Source organism: Strigops habroptila, chromosome 4 (genome assembly GCF_004027225.2).
Source record: "Strigops habroptila isolate Jane chromosome 4, bStrHab1.2.pri, whole genome shotgun sequence".
NCBI lineage: Eukaryota > Metazoa > Chordata > Aves > Psittaciformes > Psittacidae > Strigops > Strigops habroptila.
The window spans coordinates 38,183,351-38,202,535 of NC_046358.1; the positions used below are offsets into that span (position 1 = coordinate 38,183,351).

Sequence of the window (19,185 nt, forward strand, 5' to 3'; positions counted from 1 at the left end):
GCATACCTTCTCCATGCCCAGCACAACTGTTACAATTTTAAGCATATGGTGGGTAACACCCGTAGTTTCTGAGACCCGCAGCACACACAGGAGCGGCTCCTTGCCAAGCCCCCGCACAAGCGGGCAGCTGCGGTTGCCGAAGACGCACTCCCCTCTTTCTCCTCTTCCCTCAGTATCTCCCGCTCCCAGTGGAGCACAGCACCTCCGGGGGAAGACGAGGAAAGTGGCCGCGCATGCGGCGGGAGGGGCGCGGGGCCGCGTGCGCGGCCGCCGCCAGGGGGCAGCGGGGGCGCCGGGAACGCGCGGGGCTCGGCCCTTCCCCGCCGCTCCCGGGCTGGTATAATGTCTCCGGTTATTTAACAGAGCAACGGCAACGGGCCTGGCCCCCAGGTTCTTCCCTGCTTAGAAACAACTTGCGGGAAGTCGGAATCTGGCCGAGTGCTGGTTCATACAGTTTCAAAGACTTACCGAGGCGGTTACCGAGGAACTGGTTTTTAAGCCGGTATCCATTTGAGGTACCGTGATGAAAGTGTTTGCAGTGATGTCTGATACTCAGACAGCTCAGAGGAGTTAGGAGAAGGCCTGAACCAAAAGCTGGAGACGTCCCCAAAGAAAACCAATGGATTTCACAAACTGGATCTGAAATTCCTCTTAAGACATCCATGGGAATTTAATAAATAGGAACTGGAAATAAAAAAATGTCAAACAATCCTAAATTCAAGTGTTGCATTTCAGAGTAGCAAGATAAAAAGACTAGAAAAAACTACTGGAAACAGTTGCAGGGGAAGGAATGGCAGAAAACCAGGAAACCTTTGGCCTGATTGTAATTTCCTATCCAAACAGTTGGAACTAGGTCTAAGGGAGCTAAAAATAAGCCCCAGAAGGAAATAAAAGTTCCCATGCCACGGTGGAAATCAGCAACCAGGGTGGGGAATTGAGCCAGATTTTTTTTTTTTTTTAAATACTCGATTTCACATGCTTCTATTCTGTTTGTAGCCAGGAGAGAGGGGGATTATGCAGCTTGGAAATGCAGGCATCAGCTTCCTAGGATTTAATCTGGGCACTTAAAACAATAATCTAGTCTGGGTATTGAATCACATCTGTGAAACACACAGAAAAGTGGGACCTAGCACAAGCATGGTGGCTATTAGACCAGGCATCTTCAGAAAAAGCTAAGAAGCAGAGCTGTAATTATACACCTACTTTGTCGAATGGAGACCCTGAGTGGAAACATGTATCATTCCAAAACGCAGAAAGCAGTTACTAGCTTTCTGATTATCAACCTGATTGCCAACTTTTGTTGCAGTGAGTAACTGCACAGTAACTGAGTATTTCTGACAAGAAGATTTTAAAGAAAGAATGTAAAGCTACATAATGTGAGTCAATAGGATACAGGGATAGATGAAAACTTGAGGAAGCACGGATGAAAGAGCTTTTCCTGTGTTTGACCCAATATAGTTCTCTACATCTTAATGAGCTTGAAATATCTTTCATTAGCAGTTTTTCTCAGTTTGAAGATGTAGTTTGTCTTCAACTCATCATCACAAGTTTGATTGTGGGGGGTGAGGTCCTTCAAAGAGGACAGGACATCAACATATTTGCCAGGTGTATCAGTATGGGTTATTAACGATGAAAGAATAATCATGAGCGAAATTTATCTGGAAGATACAACGTGGGAGGTTTTACTTAGTTCTTGAGCCTCACCTCACTGTAGTATGGGTTAAGAAAGAAGTGGTAGCACGGGGGGGTTTGTGAACTCTGGCAAACCAAATTATGTCACTTGAAATAGTTTTTATCTGGTATCACAAAAGAAATAACACACTGGATGTTCTACCAAATTCAGTCTGATTCTTCATCCTCAATTTCAAAGTGAAACATTGGGAGGTGGGTCACAAGAATGCCAAAAAGACTATTTTTCCTGCAGGACAAGGTCAGCAGCAAGTTAAAGTAGCAGTCATGCTGTGCAAGCTACTAGCCATGTTTGAAGGCTATTGGATCATGTTCCTACCTTAGCTTGTTATCTACCTTAGCTTCTTATCTAGGCAAGATATTCTGGTATATGCTGCAAATGGTGTAAAGTAAGCTTAAAACTACTAATCTAAATAAACTCAAAGTGGTATGACTTGTTTCTAAAAGACTCTGCTTTCTCCTGCAGGTGAGATAAGGGGAGAGATAAGGGAAATAGGAAAAGGAAATAATCTGTGCAAAATTGGCTCTCCTCAAGAGGCTGGCAGACATTCAGAATTTCTGCTGGGCTTTTCTAGTTCTTTTGTGGGTTTGTCAATATTACAAAACTATTTCATAAGTTGGGAAAGAAAAAGAAAACATCTCAGTGTTTGAGAGTTTGAGTACTTTCAGTTAAGAAAAATGTTGTTGTAACTGCTGCTATGTATTCACATTTCAAAGCCTCTTTCATATCAGATATAGGTGCTAGTGCTTGCATTAGAATTCAAACGTGAGCTGGAGGTGACCTTGCACAGCAAAAGTCTTAAATTCTCTGGCACCACTGGATAGGAATTAGTAATGGTTGCATCATTTGAAAATAACTTTCACATGAAAGTTCCTTATGATAGGCCATATATCCCTTCTGTTCTTTGAGTATGGCTGACATAGTCCTAGTGTGTAAAGAAGACAAGTTTAGGTAATGACTGTGGGGTTGGTTTGGATTTGTGGTGTGTCGTTTGTTTTTTTTTTTTCCACTTGCACTCTCCCTGCTACTTTTGAATCCATTGTCTAATTTAGATCTACTTTTACATGACAGCACAAGTGTTAAATATACCAAGTTTCTGCATGTTTTGTGAAACGGTATCTGGAACAAAGAACCACTATTAATGTCCCACAGAGGGAAACGTGTAACTTATCTTTTACCTTTCCAAGGGACAGCAGTCAGCTCACCAACCTGTATACACATGTTAAGACTTAACTACAGTCCAGCCTCTTGCTCATCTCAAATAGATAGGGAAGGACTAAGCCAAAGAAGGATTATGATTGTAGAAGGAGGTGACTCATGGCATTCAGTGGCTAGAGCACAAATTCAGAGGAAATATGGCTTCATTAATTCTGCAGCTCATGGAAAAATTTGTTCAAGCTTGGGATCTGTAGTGGTTGGAAAAACTGCAGTGTTCTGACTTTGTAGCAGATGCTCACACAAAGGTATTAATGATGATACACTGCTTAACAAACAAAGCAATAAAGCAAGAATTGGTTGCTCAGGAGAGTTTAAACTCATGAATAGTTCTTTCCCTTAATTACAGAAGCATATAGATTCCAGATTTCATCTGTGAGGTATGGGGTTGTGCAAGTGAAATGGGAATTTGTGCTTTTTTTGCGCAGGAACAAGATTTTGTCAACGAACAGCTAGCTGTTCCACTATTCTTGTATTAGAAATATCTTACAGGATGCTGATATTTGACTGCTTAGGTCAAAGTAGTAAACATCTCCAGTATCAATATGTTGCACTAGAGCACTAAACTGTACAGAACCCTCATTTTGACTATTCAAACCTTAAGTATCAGGTTTGGGGGTCTTTCTCTCAGACTAAATACTTGCCAATCAAGTTAACTAAAAGTTTGTTATTCAGGATGGTTCCCAAACAGGAAAAGCCATATACCCAGAGGATCCATTTGAAACGTGAACTGTTGAACCAGGCTAGAACTGAAAGGTTTGTGCTCTCTTCAATAGATTAAAAAACAAAAAAACAAAAAAACAAAAAAATCAAAACAAAAAACAAGCAAACAAAAAAACAAACCAAACAAACAAAAAAAACCAAAACCCAAAACCCTCATGATTTTGTAAGTACTTGGCAACAGCTGAATTCTTTGGAAATCATAAATCCTAGATGAATTGTGAGAAGTTAATTGATGGTATGAATGTGACCCAGTTGCCCCCACTACTTTGAGTGTCTTATGAGGCCCTGTAGAGAGAGTTAAAAGAAGGGGGAAGAAGTTCTGAAGTGCTTAGTTGTCTACACTACTCCTTTAAAAGTTCAGTTAAATTTACTTATGGGGGTCTTCTCACAGCTGGACAAAAATATTTGGAAAGTTCTTTCTTTAAAGTGGAAATGCGAAGAACTGGGTACAGTAATAGCCGCCTGGAATGCAGCAGAACCCAACCCCTCCCTAATCTTGCTATTTTCTGGCCCTGTCCTTCATGCATAATCAAAGGCATCGGAGTCACATGCTTCAAAGTCAAGCCTTTGCAAGATCATGGCTTTTGCAGTGCACGGAACATGCCCTTCCTGCCTGGTGTGCTCTGCACAAAGAGGTTCTCTGTAGAAGCCATTATTACCTTGGTTAACACCACCACCTCCTATCATTTCATAATCTGGTGCCGTCTTATTCTATTATTTTTAAGCTCTGTCTTGAGCTAAAGGTAGGCAGATGATGCTGGCTCCCTCACTGATGCCCTGCTGGCTAAATTCCACTGCCCTTATGCTTATAATGTTAACTGTTATTGGTCATGGCTTTAAATACTCAGGCTATGTTATTTATGTAACAGATATGCAAATGCGGACAACTCTTACAATTTTAGAACATATCAAATAGTTAAATATTGCTAATATTAAAAACTCCAGCTGTTGCAATCAGACTCTTAGCTCAGGGAAACTGGGTTTCCTCAGTACAAAACCAAGCACCAGGGACTGTTTGAAAACATCGAAGCAAAGAGACACAGAAATTCATGTATCTTAAATGATACAACAGCAGATGTCTGTTGAAAAGTCCAAGAATTGTCCAGTTCATAAAGTCAGTGATTGTAAACTAATGTCAGGCTTTTAGGATAAACTTTGGGCTTTTTCAATATTACTTATTCAGCCCTCAGTTGCAGAGGTTATGCGTCACCTCATGCATTTCGCTAGCTGTTGTTGCGGGCCTTGCCGACGAGGTCGTGTCTGGGGCCTGGGCAAATGTAGGCTCTTGAGCCTGTTTCTGGCTTTGCTGCAGGAGCAGCATGGACATGACTGTCCCACGGCACGCAGAAGGAACGAGGATGCCCCAGACTTTTGTGGTAGACCCAGCCATGCCTGGTGGCTCAGCCTCGATGCCAGCACTGTATCCAAAGACATAGGCAGCAAAGCCAGGAAGAAAGCAACTGTGGGCAGGAGCTGGGGGCAAGATGTTGCAGCACTCTGAGGACCAGTGTGGAAAGAGGCACTACGAGACACATCATTGCTGGTTGCACAACTGAGGATTGAGTAAAGGTTGGAGTCACTGCCTTGGTGGACACGGTCTCACCTGGATTTTATTTCCTTATTTCCCACGGGATTCATCCCTTACTTAGCTACACTTCAGTGCCTCTGCGTAGCCGGAATAGCTGTATAGTGGGAAAACTTGACATTTTACTTTTAACAGCTGAGGCACAGTTCCTGCACCAGTTGCTGTAGCCGAGCTGCGCAGTGGGTGCTGCGGCGAACCCCCACCCGCCCTGCCTCAGAGCCCGCTCCCGCCCCTGGCAGGGTCACCGCGGGCTGAGGCGGTGCTGGTCCCCGAGGCCGGGCGGGAGGGAGGCTGAGCCGCGGAGCCCTGCCCGCCGCGCCCCGGAGGTGCGCAGGGGAGCGCCGGCCGTGACGTCACAGCGTGGTTGCCATAGGGACGCCTAGGGTCGCACCTGACGGCTGTCGTGAAGCAGCGGGAGGAGAACGGGGGAAAGAGGAAGGGGGAGCCCAGGCCCGGCCCGGCCCCCCCGGGCCCGCGGGGAGTTGGCTCCGCGCCGCGCCCCGCCGCATCGCAGTCGGAGGCAGGAGGAGGCGGCGCTGCCCCGGAGCGGGCGGATCCGGAGGCCGCTGCCCGCCTCTGGAGCGCGGCGCCGGGGCCGAGCTCGGGCCCGGCGGGATGTTCTCCAAGAAGCCGCACGGGGACGTGCGGAAATCCACGCAGAAGGTGCTGGACACCCGCAAGGACCCGCTCACCCGCCTCAAGCATCTGCGCGTCCTCATCGGTGAGGCGGCCGGGAGGGAGGGACAGAGCGAGCGGGTCGGAGGGGGCCGCGGCCCGGGGGGCTGTGCGGCCGCCGGCCCCGAGTCCCGGCGCAGGAAGGACCGGGGACTTGGAGGGACCGGCTGGGCGCCGGGGCGGGAGGCGGGCTCAGGGCTGTGCTCCGGCGAGGGACCACACCCGGCGGCCGGGCATCGTGGGGCCGGCGGCAGTTGTGAGGCTTCAGCTGTGTGCCGGGGGCCGCAGGAGCCGGCGGGCGCAGCGGGGAGGCCTCTGGTGCTCCCCGCTGTTGCATTGAGACACGTACATTGCCACTGAGTTTGAAGGTGGAGTTCATTTGGCAGCTGTGGATGGAGTTGAAAAGCTGGCGTGCTTCCCCCGCGAATTATTCTCTAGAGCTACATAAATGCTGCAAAGTCGGTATGCTTGAGCAGAAGTGGTTGGTGAGCGCTAATAGTGTCTGTGACTCCCTAATCAGTTTCCTCTAAATGCTTACAGTAACAACTTACGTTTGTGTGTGTTTTCAAAGTAAGAGCTACAGCAGTAAGTGCTCAGTAGAGTAGATGTGGACAAGCTTTCATACAGTTAGTCTAAGCACACTTTTGGTTTGCTATTTGGTCAAGGAGGGAACATAAACACTTAAGCACTGCTGCAGTTCCATATGAACAGTTGTTTAATCTGACCAGTGAATTAGAAATTGTGATTATATGGAATAATTGCCTAATGAAAAAACAGTGGGGGAGAAAACCCTCAAAGCTAACCATTCCACAATAGCTGTTAGTTGCAAGTGTTTGTAAAAATCTAAGTTATTGTCATCAAGCTGTCCTTGAAAAAAGTTTGCTCTGGAGTTTCTTTTGGGCCCTTCAGTTTTGTCAGTGCATGTATTGCTTCTGACACTTTATCAACATATGAGCAGGGTTGGGACAAAGTCATTCTGTATTTAGTACAGAGTACTGAATGGATTATTTTGGATTCTGCCTACAGTCTGGAGGTGTTTAAGTACCTTGTCCTTGTCCTCCAAAGCTGAATTCCTTCTATTCAAAGGAAAATTGTTATTGCTCCCATTTTTCTTTTGTATTGGTGTTTGAAGGAACAGGTGTTCCTGTGTAGCAGCATCTGCTGCTGCATGACTTACTTTCTGCAACATAATAATTACTTAGACTTTTGAAATGGAGAATAGTTGGATAGCTCGCTATTCAAGACACTTCAGTAGTCCGATGTAACCTCTTGCCTCACTCAGAATGTTGCCAGTCATCTTAACTAGTTGTACTGAGCCAGTTGTGGCTTGCTTTGTGTGGATTTACATTTATTTTTAGCTATCTCATCAGTCGAAACTTAAGAGGAAAGAGCATTAGAAAGAAACTGAGTACCTCTCTGAATTTAGTTTTCCTGGCTAAAGCATGTTGAATATTCCTAGTTTTGCTTTAGTCTGCAAACCAGTCTGCTTTTAATCTGATCTGTTCTAGGTTTGATACTTCAGTTGCTTGTCTTTTATGTACAAGATTTTCCTTCATCTTTGTTATACTTGGGTGCATTCTGTAAAATGCAAGCTGTGAGCTCTGTGTCAAGCAGACATTCTTATCTAATCTAAGGTTTCTGCTTACTGGCTGTAGGACAGAATAAATCTGCTGGGGCATATTTTTGTGTGATAGCCATTCCCTCTTCCACCCGCACATGCATATATCTCGGCTGTTGTGGCACAGCTCCCACATATCCTTTCTCCAAGTTTGGGAGGATACAGTGTGACACTGTAAGTAGGGAAAGGTGTAACAGTGTGCTTCAGCTTGTCTGTCTTGGGTGCATCTACAAGATTTTGTCATTATGCAGGTATTCTTAGATGCATGAGGTACAAGAACAAGGTCTTTGAGAGGGGGACTAGGATATTTCTCTTAAGTATTCCTACAGTAGTTCAAGAAAAGTATATAGCAAATTATTTGAAGTCTGTCTTCTGCGATCAGGTGGCTTCACATGCAGGCACTATGCTGCAGCTTGAGCAGCATAGTGCTGCATATCTTTGTTTCTTCAGTGACAACTCCCCCATCATACTAGTTGTCATGTTTCCATATGCTCAGGGGAGCCAAGATAGCTATTGCCAACAGACTGAGGGGAGAAGGGAGGAAATCTCAGTTTAGCTCTGTTCAGCATCTTTTTGGATGAAAAACAATTTGTCTTGTTTATTGCTCTTAGCCCCTGCATATTGGAGACTAAAAGACTATCCAGAAGAGAATTCTCTCCTGTTTCACATCTGGGAGAAGGAGGGAATTTTCTTTTCTTCTTTCAATAGGCCTGCAAGGTGTATTGGAACAGAGTTGATTTTTTTTTTTTTTTTTTTGCTGTACTTTTTAGTCTCTGTTTCAGCAACGATAAACTGAAGTGTGGCCTTGGATTCATGGTTAAGACTTTAGGGGAGGAAAGGGAGTACTAGTTCGTTTTCTTTCTATTTTATCAAGGCATCCAAAGCAGCAGTTCTCCAGTAAGCTAAAATAATGAATAGTCATGAAAACAGGTGAGTGCTTGTGAATTATATACTGCTGATTGTCTATTAACCAAAGAGGAGAAATCTAAAAAATTCATTATGGTAAAATACTGACAGTTGGATACTGCAAGGTAATGGTGCAGGTTAGGCATCATCTAAAAATATTTAAGATAGTATAATGTGGTTGTTAGTAAAGACCAGAAGAGACTGAACAATTCCAGAGATCCCAGTATGAAAGTAAGTGAAAGGACAGCACAAGGGCAAGTTACATTTGTTTTTAACAAATTAATGTGCATTAGACGGAGTTATTTAAATGCATTTTACAAGATAACTTAGAATGCAGTGAGTTGTATCACTTTAGAAGAAAGTCTCTTCTTGGTGGCAAGTCGGTTTAAATTTAGTAAAAAATGCAAATTAGCCTGCATAAGAAATATAGAAAATTTTGTGTCTTCGTAAAACAGTGCTGTACCATTACACCAAAAACCACTGCTGTTTTAGTAGTCTTATTGCTGTAGTCAGCGTATGGAGGATTTAGAGATGGGAGTGACTCAGACGAAAGAAAAACTTCAATGTGAAAAGACATCGGGAGCTTTGGAACCCCTTTCTGTAGGGGCAGATAGGGAAAAATATATAAACATATATGAAAAAGATTAGGAAAAAATCTGTTAAGGCCCACCAAATTTAAAATTACAGTAAAAGATTTTTGGCTTGGGAAGCTCCCGAGTGCTAGACTCTAACTATCAGTTGTAGACATAGTGGGGAAAATGTTTTTGTGGTTGTTTTTTTTGTTTGTTTGTTGAGTTTGGTTTTGTTTGCTTGTTTGGTTTTTTCTTTTCTTTTTGGTGAAACTCTTGTAGATAACTGCTGTTTGCCACTTCATTTGTGTCCCATCTCTGGCTGATTCTCTACTCTGCTTCAGTATGGCTTTATTCAGCCTTTTTCATAATTTAGGTGACTAATTCAGAATTGACTAAATAATTTGTTAATGTAAATATAATACGTGACCAATTTTTGCATGTCACAGGCATAAGTTTGTTTTAATAGAGGTTAAAGCCTTTAAGACACCTCCAAATACTAATAAATATTATTATTGCTAAGAAATTCTAATAAAAATGGGAAAGAGATTGATGTCTTGTATCCTGGGACATAGCGATCTGTAAGCGAAAGTAATCTACTTTTCATTGTTTTCCTGCTGCAGTATTTGCCTTGAAACAGCTGGAACTATCTGCTTTAAGAGATTGGATTCTTCTGAGGCATGTTAGAAAAAATTCTTCACTATGGTGGTGGTGAGACATTGGCATAGGTTGCCCAGAGAAGTTGGGGATGCTCCGTCACTGGAAGTGTTCAAGGCCAGGTTGGACAGGGCTTTGAGCAACCTGGTCTAGTGGAAGGTGTCCCTACCCATGGTAGGGAGGTTTGAACTAGATGATCTTTAAGGTCCCTTCCAACCCAAACCATTCTGTGATTCTATGATGATTAGTTTCTTCCCATAGGGAGGAGTTTACACCCCCAAACAGCATCACCCCCCTATTCTTCCCCCTCTCTCCCCTTTTTTTTCCCCTCTTAGTTCTGGGAAGTCTCATACAGTTCCCTAATGCTGTCTTTGTCATTACGTGACTTTTTATCAGACTGTTCTTTTGTCTTCTATATGCTGGAAAGGCTGGAACGTTTTTGTTTACTGTGAGCTGCTGTGGTGGTTACAGCATATTAACCTTGAGCAGGAACACTGAAAGGGATTCCCTTGCAGTCTGTATGGCAGTGGCACGGTGTTGTCAGAAGTAAGGCCCTTGTGCTATAAGGCAGGCTGCCAGCTGCGGTTAGTGCAGGTGTGATCATTGAGACTTTTCTAGCAGATGGAAGTGGAGGCACACAGTGTACTTCATGGAATTAGGTATTGCCTGCTGAACGAAGCCTGTGATTTTCTAGAAGAATATATGTTTTAGCAATTCCCAGTGAATTAGCAGCTAATTGCAATTTTGGGGATCTTTAAGAGTAAATAACATGGAAATAATATTTCATTGTTCTTATAATCAGTGTTGCATTGTTTAATCAGACTTCAACATCAAACTAAAATTCTATGGTTTTAAAATAGTAGCTCATAAAAGTTTGTTCTAGTAATCCTTCAAGCATCAAATCATGCTTGATCTGTCCTTTTGTTAAAACAATTGCTTTGAGAACTCTGTAAATAATTAAGGCAGCTAGATATGTGACCCTTTTGTAATGTTGTACCTTAACAATATTGACTTCTTGTGTTGTTCTAGGTTTGATATCAAATGTGTTGCTGCTAGCTGTTGAATCTGTAGTTTCAGTCAGAATTTGTAAATATATGTATTAAAAAAGAAAAAAGTTAAACTTAAATATTTAATGATTTCTGCATAATCTTGCTCTGTGCGATTCAAATGAATATACTTGGTGTAAGATTGACTTTAAGGGCTGAATTCTTGATAATTTTTTTTTCTTCATTTTGTTGCAAAGTAGGAGTTACAGGTTTGTAATCTGTTAGTGCAGAGTAAAAGAAAAAAGAATATACTGCTTTTCATAAACTTTGATTTGTATCTGGTATCTTAAAAATATGCCACTTTTATCTCTGGAACCATGAAGAGAATGCTTATAAAATGTAATGCTAAGAGGACAGAGTATTCAAAGTGTGGGATTTAGTTTTATTATTATTTTGTTTTGTTGTTGTTCTTGATGGTTGGTTAGTGCTCAACAGATCACATGAGCAATCTCTGAAAGGGAAAGTCAAGCTATACTGGACAGAATGAAACAGACTGCATTGGACATCCATTCTGATATATTGCTTAGTATTAAACAAGGTACTTAAACAGAGATTGCATTTGTCTAAAGGGATTTTAATTTTAGAAATCTATTTCACTGGCAGGCAGCCCTAAAGCTTCAGCTGGATGGCATTCATTGGTGTTGCACATCATCAACATCACTGTCTTGGTTTCAGCTTTAACAGTCATTTTTCCCCTTCCTAGTAGCTGGTGCAGTGCTGTGTTTTGGCTTTAGTCTGAGAACAATGCTGATAACGCACTGATGTTTTAGTTGTTGCTCAGCAGCGCTTACCCTGATCAAGGACTTTTCAGTCTCTTATGCTTTGCCAGGGAGGAGGGGCACGAGAAGCCGGGAGGAAGCAGAGACAAGACACCTGACCCAAACTAGCCAAAGGGATATTCCATACCACAGCACGTCATGCCCAGTATATAAACTGGGGGGAGTTGTCTGGGAGGGACTGATTGCTGCTCGGGGATGGGCTAGGTATTGGTTGGCGGGTGGTGAGCAATTGTGTTGTGCATCACTGGTGTTTATTGGTTTTTTTCCCTTTCTCTTTTTAGTTTTATATTCTCTCTCCTTGTTATTTCCCTTATTATTATTATTATTATTATTAGTTTTATATTACACTTTAGTTATTGGACTGTTCTTATCTCAACCTGTGGGGCTTACATTCTTTCGATTCTCCTCCCCATCCCACCTGGGGTGGGGGTAAAAAGGGGAGGGACCAAGTGGCCGCATGGTTCTGAGTTACCAGCTGGGCTTAAACCACAATAATCAGTCATTATAATACCACTTATATGCTATAATAAATGAAAAATGGTTTATGGTCATGAAAGTGCGAGGCGAGTGAGAACCTACAGCAAAGCGAGTTGCCTGGAATTTTCTTTGGAGATAACTGTTCCAGAAGTTTCTGTGGATGTGTAAGGCTGTATTATTTTTGGCAAGACTTGTACTTTTTTCTTTTCTTTTCCTGGTAATTCTAATGGCAGCATGAATTACTGCTGTAATTCATGGATTTGGCCATGGGTTGTGTGCAGTTTAAGAAATCATACTTGGTGTTCTGTTTTGACTTAACCCTGAACCCATTCTGTTCCATTTTGGCCAGGAGCACTGGGGGAAGAATTGCTTTGCTTTTGCATTTTGGCTAAAGTTACACTCGACTTGGGAGAGCAGCAGTGGCCAGTGCTGCTGGATTGCCAGGGTAAGGGCTGGACTTGGATCAAAATCCCAGGCTCTGGGTGCTTGGATGTGAAGGAGGGGGGTTTAGCTGATGGCAGTCCAGATGAAAATAAGTATGTTACTACAGAACTGTTTGAACTTACTTAGATAAAAAGCTTAAGTTCTGGAGCATGGTTGAGCTGTTATGGAAGTGTTTCTTACAAGTTTGCTAGCGTAGACTGGAGTCTGCAAGCAACCTAAAAGAATTAGTTTGGAGAGCTGTTAGCTGCTTCTGCTCATTCCTATAGAGTGCTGGTAATCTGTAACAGCTTGTGTGTTCATTGGTGCTGTTAACCTGCTTATTCATTTGGGATTTCCCTTCTCCCCTTTGCATGTTTGTGTCTAAAAGATGGTGGTGATCAGGAGTTCAGACTTGTCTGATGCAAAATAGAAGTCCATTAAAAGATGTCTGAAGTGTGTTTCCTTTTCAGTACCAAAACCCTCAAGAATATTTTCTTTGACAAAATTACCTTTTTAAAAAAAAGAAAAATTGTTTTTGGTAAGTCGCTGTTAGTGATCTGGAACAGTAAGAGCTAATATGAAGCCCTTGTTCAATATATTTGCATTTGCAGCTCGCCGTTTGAATGGTGTGGTTTGTTATTATCAGATCTTTTTCACTTTGACAGTCTGTTAACTATGGCAAAGCCACCAGTTAGTTCCGGAGTTTTTCCACATAACCTTTCTAAGTGGCATGGTCTCTGCATGTAACTGAACCACTCTGTACTGTTTTGCTGGAAAGCAGCCATTACTTTTTTTTCAGCTTGGAGAATTAAGAATTAGTAAGTTCTATTGGCCATTTTGATTGTATGTTAGCTGAAATTGAGGACACTTAGAAACTGCTTGCTTTCTAATGGCACCAGTTTGTTATGAGAATTGATACTGAACACTTCAGTCTGTAGTGGGCCTCCGCTTTATAGAAATAGACCTAGAAATCTGGCCATCTTCCAGGCCATTGTTTGCTGCAGTTGTCACTGGTATTTTATTTTTGGGTAAGGATGAGGGAAAGTGACATAAAAGCCAGTAAGTCTCCAGTGAGACAGGATAATGGGTTTTTTTAATACTATGAGCTGTTAAAATTTGATGTATAAACATATTATTAAATTCTGAAATGCTTAAAATCGATTATAAAAGTAACTACAACTTTATTTGTAATGATGTTGACTATTCTGTTGAATGCTGTAGTAAATTTCTGTGATGCTTTGCATGAACTGGTGAATGTTAATGTTCTGTTCAGAAAAGTTAATAGATATCTAAGATGGGAGGGGTGGTGGTGGTTTAAGTTCAGTATTTTGATTTTAAAGTATTTTGACTTTAAAGTTCTGTCCTCTGCAGAAAGTACAAGTACCCGCTTTATAATATTTTCATTTCATACAGCGGATAATCATCTAAATAGCATAGATGGATTTCCTTTGCTAACTCAACTCATTGTAAATATGTAACAGGTGTTGTAGATGAGATTATAATAATTTGTAGGGTGGTAGGTAGGAAGAAAACCAAACAAGGAAGGCAAATTGTATATAAGTTACAATTGTATATATACAATTGTAACCGACAAGTTGAGATCCTCTTCCTACAGAGGATTGCGGTGTTGAATGTGTGAATCTGTAAGCTTTACAGAATCTGGCTCAGGTGATCCCTTACAAGTAAAGATCTGTGTTGCTTTTTCTGGTTCGTGTTTTACATCTGACAATTTTTTAAGCTCTCGGAGATGATACTCCTGCATTGTAATTCTAACAATGATATGGTATGTAAATAGTATCCTTCTAATGTGTACTATGGTTACATGTTTGTTGAAATACTTTTGTCAATGCTCATTATTCCTGCTTAAAAAGTGATGTGCTGCTAATTGAACCGTAATAAAAGCATTGGAGCTTGGGTTTACTCTCAGCAGAGTTGTGTGGCAGAACAAATTTTCTGTAAGAAAAATTTGGCCTAGAAGCTTCCCTTTCTAAAATTATCATTGTGGGTACTTCAGTTTTTAATAGCTTTCTGAGACACTTGAAAAGAATGGAACCTTTCAGAAAGTTTTGAACAATTAACCTTCAAAGAGTTCCTAAGGAAAGAGGTGGCCACTTGAAAATGTAAGAAAGCAAGTTCCTAAAAGTGCAGTCATATGTAAACACAGAAGTTGGTAAAGAGGTAGAGGGGATTTTTTTATTTGATTGCTGGTTTTATTTTTAATTTAGTCCTTCTTTGCTACAGCTCTAGTCTTTAAGGTAAAGAATAGTAGAACTTCTAAATTTCAGTGTTTTAATGGAAATACGAATTCCAGTTGATTTGGTACTTGAATGCTCTTGTAATGAAGGTCATACAAATAGCTTAGATAAGTAGTCTTCCATTTTTAGTTTGGTCGTGTGTTTCGTGCATCAAAATAGAACAGAAGTCCGTAAGATGAATGTGACTGCTAAAACTTAAACCAAAAAAGGTAACTTACCTTCTTAATGCTGAACATAAAAAAAACCTGAAAACTTTTAGAAAAGTTTTGTGGTAAGAAGAAAAGGACAGAGAAGCTGTGTGGTGGTTTTGTGTGCTTAAATGTAACTTTTTCCTTGGAAAAAAAGCCAAAGCGCACCACTGAACACAGAGTTAATGCAGAGATCAGATTTTTAACTCAAACATTGGTACAAAAATTGTTAAGGAAAAATCAGCAAAGATCCACGTTTCTTGCTTTTGTGAAGCATAGAGAGAACTGCATTTTCTTGGCAAACAGCTTCCATAAATGATGCTGGAAATTGTAGAATCATAGAATGGTTTCGGTTGGAAAGAACCTTAAGATCACCTAGTTCCAACCCCTTGGCACGGGCAGGCATGCCTCACGCTAGACCATATCGCCCAAGGCTCTGTCCAACCTGGCCTTGACAGAGGATGTAAAAAATATGGATTTTAGTGTACTGGAACTGTGCTTTGTAGAGTAGAAGCCTTATTTTTTTCATTGTTGGAATACAGGGATGTCCTATTTTTCTCTCTCCCATTCTGAGAAACTTTTCTAACTATTTTATATGATGCCTGATCTGTTTTGAAATCCTTTCCTCCTCCCAATCTGGGCGTAAGTACCAAGAACAGAAGGAATACATTAGTTAGTGTTAGTTACATGGATCTGTGGTAGGAGAACACAAAGTTCTTTTGTTTAAAATTAAAAGAAAAAAGTACTCAAAGTTAGGGAGGAAAGCCTGTTTCTGTGTAATCCCACTTCATGTTAAAGCAAGGATATGTCTCTGTTCTTAAAATGGCACTAAAGAATTAAATAGCCAAAGCAGACAAGTGACTTCCTGCAAATTCCTAGTTCAGGGCTATTTGAAACGGACATGCATATGCTCCTTGCACAGGAAATGATTTTTACCTCTGTGCAGTGTTCATGATACTTTGGGAGAGCACAGAGAAGGGGCAATGACTTAATGTTAGAGAAAAGGGTTTAAGATGAGAGAATTGAAGAGCTATATCTTCAGCTGATCATGAGGACAAAGGTAAACTGAGTGTTTTAAGAGACATTTTAATTAGGGGAAAAAAAGAAAATAATCAGATCCTTAATTAATGAAGAAAGCTGTTACAGCAGCCTATAGCTGGAAGTTTTAATGTTAAATAATCAATGAGAGCAGTAAACTCTCCATGCATGTGTTAGTCCTTGTGGATTGTATTCAGTGTAGCAGTAGCTGTGAAATGGAATGGTGTATGCAGGTGACCAGACTAGATTATTGCCAGATCAAACTCTTCTAAGGTCTACATTGTTATTTCTGTGCTGTACCTGCTTCCCCCCCCCCTTCCTCCTTCTTGCCATAATTCTTGGTCCAGGGTATACCTAATGGGTTCCAAATTTCTTGACCAGCACAGGGTTCGAAATTTCTGGACCAGCAGCTTTCTGAATCACTGTAGGTGTCCTTCAATCATGAGCAGATGCTACATTTTGCTGTAGGTGGCAAACCTGTCAGATGTACAAGTATGTTTTCCCTCCCTCAGAAGGAAAGCTGTTTTTCAGGTATTAACAGAAATAGTTTGTGTGGGGTTTCTTGTTTTTTGTTTTTTTGGTTGGTTTGGTTTTTTTGAAGTGTTATTTTCAGGTAATGACAGGACAAAATTCCCATTAAAATGTTATTTTTTTGTAATTAAAATGTTAAGTTTTTATTTTCTTTCATCTGAAGAGATAGAATTTATTGCACAAATTCAGGTGTTGTTAACTGTTTGGTTTGAATTCCAAAAACTTGTTTTTGATTATGCTGTCAGGTGTGATCTTGGGAAGAAGTCAGGGTGAAATGCATTTGATAGAAAAGTTGCAAAGTCGAGGAATTTTTTACTGTCATTCTACTCATCCAAGCTATAGCTTGTCCTGACTACCTGAAAGTCATGGTCTAGTGTGCATAAAGTGGCCATGGTTTTTTGTTGTCCTTGCTTCAGTATTTCAGATTCTAAATTTGAGCAGTTCAGCTGCTCATCTGTTACTGGTGTAGCAATTTCTGCAAAACGTCCAGTTTTGCAATCCTGTAGGTAGTCATGCACACACTTGTCACTCTGGACCACAAAGTTTATTGCTAGCTAAGCTGCCTTACTTTAGGAGTTGGTCTTAGCTGTTAATATAGTACTGTCTTCTTCAAGAGCACTCTGGCTTCACTACAGTAATTATGCAAGACATTAGCAGAATGCCTTGATACTGCAAAAATTGAACATATATTGGGAACCTTTACAGCAAGATTTGTGCTACAATTGAGTTGACAGTCGTCTAGAGCTACACAATAAAATAGAAATTAAAATACGTCATGCTCTTGGCCATACTTTCAATTGATTGTTTCTGTGCTTTATACTGTACCAGTTGGATGTCCAGTCATGTGAGATGATGCAGATTTATGTAATTCTAAAAAGGGTTTCTCTAGTCTTACCTAGTCAAATAACAGGACAGGGAGTGCCTTTTGGTTCAGTGTGTACTAAGGCTTGAAATAATTGATTATTTAAAATTATTAATTTAAAATTGATAAGACATCATGTATTTCTTGAACTGAGAATTTGCACAAAACCGCTAGGGGGTTGTGGGAAGAGAGTCTGGAAACCTTCCTGGGCTATGCAAGAAAGCACATCCCTCTACACTCACGGTGATGTTTCCATCTCATGGTATCCCTGAGGTCCCAGCCTCTGATCTCCTGTGACCTCTTGGTCAAAGGAGTACTGGCAGCTGGGTGAGATGGGAAACAAAAGTGCTTGTTGGAGCTTGGAAGGAGTAAGGAGGCAGCAGTGGGAATCTAGTGATGCTGTTTGCTTCCTCCCAGCCTGTTTCTCTACAGAGTAGATGTGGTTCTCATGTACCGTCCTTCTCCCACTTTCTGAAGTAAGCTTGGTTGTGTCTAGTAATTGCAGTTGAGGATAGTGATGGTCTTTCTGTTGTACAGTTTGGGCAGCATCATTAACTTTATTTCTATTAAATTAGCAGTTATCATTCATCTGCACAGTGCTAGTCCCAATGGAATTCTGGTTCATGACTGGGTTTTGCAAACAATGAGTGTGCAAGAAGACTCTGCTTCCTGTTTTAAAATTCATTAGGCATTTATGGCATGTCATATTGAATTTCATTAGCTTCAGTTTAAAAGAGTGAAAACTTCAAGAAATTCTTTACCAATAATAATTTTTCTTTTAAATATCTTCAGTTCTTCCTACAGGACAATGGTATGCAGTGGCTGACTGAATATTTGAAAGAAATAAAATAACCTTCTGTTCTGTTTTTCAGAGAATGCTGAATCAATTGATCTCAAACAGTTTTTCGACCTACATTTCTCACATATATATTATGTGTTCTTTGAAAACTTTGTGACTATTGAAGTTGGTCTTAAACAGAAAGGTAAGTATTTCAAGCAGAACATCTCTTGTCTTGATGCCTGTGTTTTTGTTATGAAGCAAAGCAGGGTGTTATAAATAAAGCTGTGTGTGTCCGTGGTCACAAATGGCAACATTAGCTGTGCAGAAATATGTGTAAGCACTAACTTCGCAAATAAAGGCAGAGCAATTTGAGGTGGGTACAGCGGAGGTGAGCAGAGAGTGTTGATTTTCTGATGACTGGCTTTGCCCTTTTGCAAAATAAAGATTCGTAAGGTGTTACACTTCTGTTCTGCAAAAGTTTTGTCTAACAAGATGTTGTATAATGTAATGTCTAGCAGCTGTTGATGCCATAACGGAAAGTTATATGAACTGTAGCTGTTGTAAACCATAACTATGAAACTTGTTTTATTTGCAGAAGTAATGCAAAATGATGGTTGTAGAAATGCATGTGTTTGTTTTACGTATCTAGGGATCTTTTCTCTTTACATTTTGTTTTGATAATTAAAGTGTACCCTTATTTTTTCATTGCATCTAGGTCACAAGTCTCAAAGAGAAGAATTAGATTCTATTCTTTTTATTTTTGAGGTAAGATAACTTGAATCTTCCTATATGAGGTTTTTTGCTTTGAATAAAGTCCTCTTAAATAGTAACAATACATTTACCCTACAGTTGCTTGGAAATACACTTTACATTTAACTACATTCCTTCATCCTCTTGCTTAGAGTTGAATCTATATGCTTTGTGTGAGAAGAAAAAGAATTTGACTTTCAGTTTTGCAGGAAAATGTCTTAACTGGAAAAAGATGTTTTCTGCATCTGCACATAGTTCATTCCTTTTTGGTGGTGGTGGTTCCCATGTATTATATGCTTTGAAATTCTTATAAAGGCAATCTCTGATTAGTCGTGATCTTTTTGACCTTTTGAATGCATGTTGTCCCTGATTTTTCTCATTTTACTACTGCAGAATTAGTTTTGTAGATCCGTTTTA

The 19,185-nt window shown here is 40.8% G+C and overlaps 1 protein-coding gene across 13 annotated transcripts in view; it reads left to right on the forward strand.

The window, feature by feature from the left end:
- Positions 1–5,606: 5,606 nt before the first annotated feature.
- RALGAPA1 (Ral GTPase activating protein catalytic subunit alpha 1) overlaps positions 5,607–19,185 on the forward strand; it is a 128,559-nt gene continuing 114,980 nt past the window's right edge. For all 13 annotated transcript variants that reach the window (XM_030481881.1, XM_030481876.1, XM_030481877.1 and 10 more), the window contains exons 1-3: positions 5,607–5,934; positions 18,110–18,220; positions 18,734–18,783. In XM_030481881.1, coding sequence (XP_030337741.1) covers positions 5,829–5,934; positions 18,110–18,220; positions 18,734–18,783 — 267 coding nt within the window. In that variant the 5' untranslated portion in view covers positions 5,607–5,828. The remainder of the gene's footprint in view (positions 5,935–18,109; positions 18,221–18,733; positions 18,784–19,185) is intronic.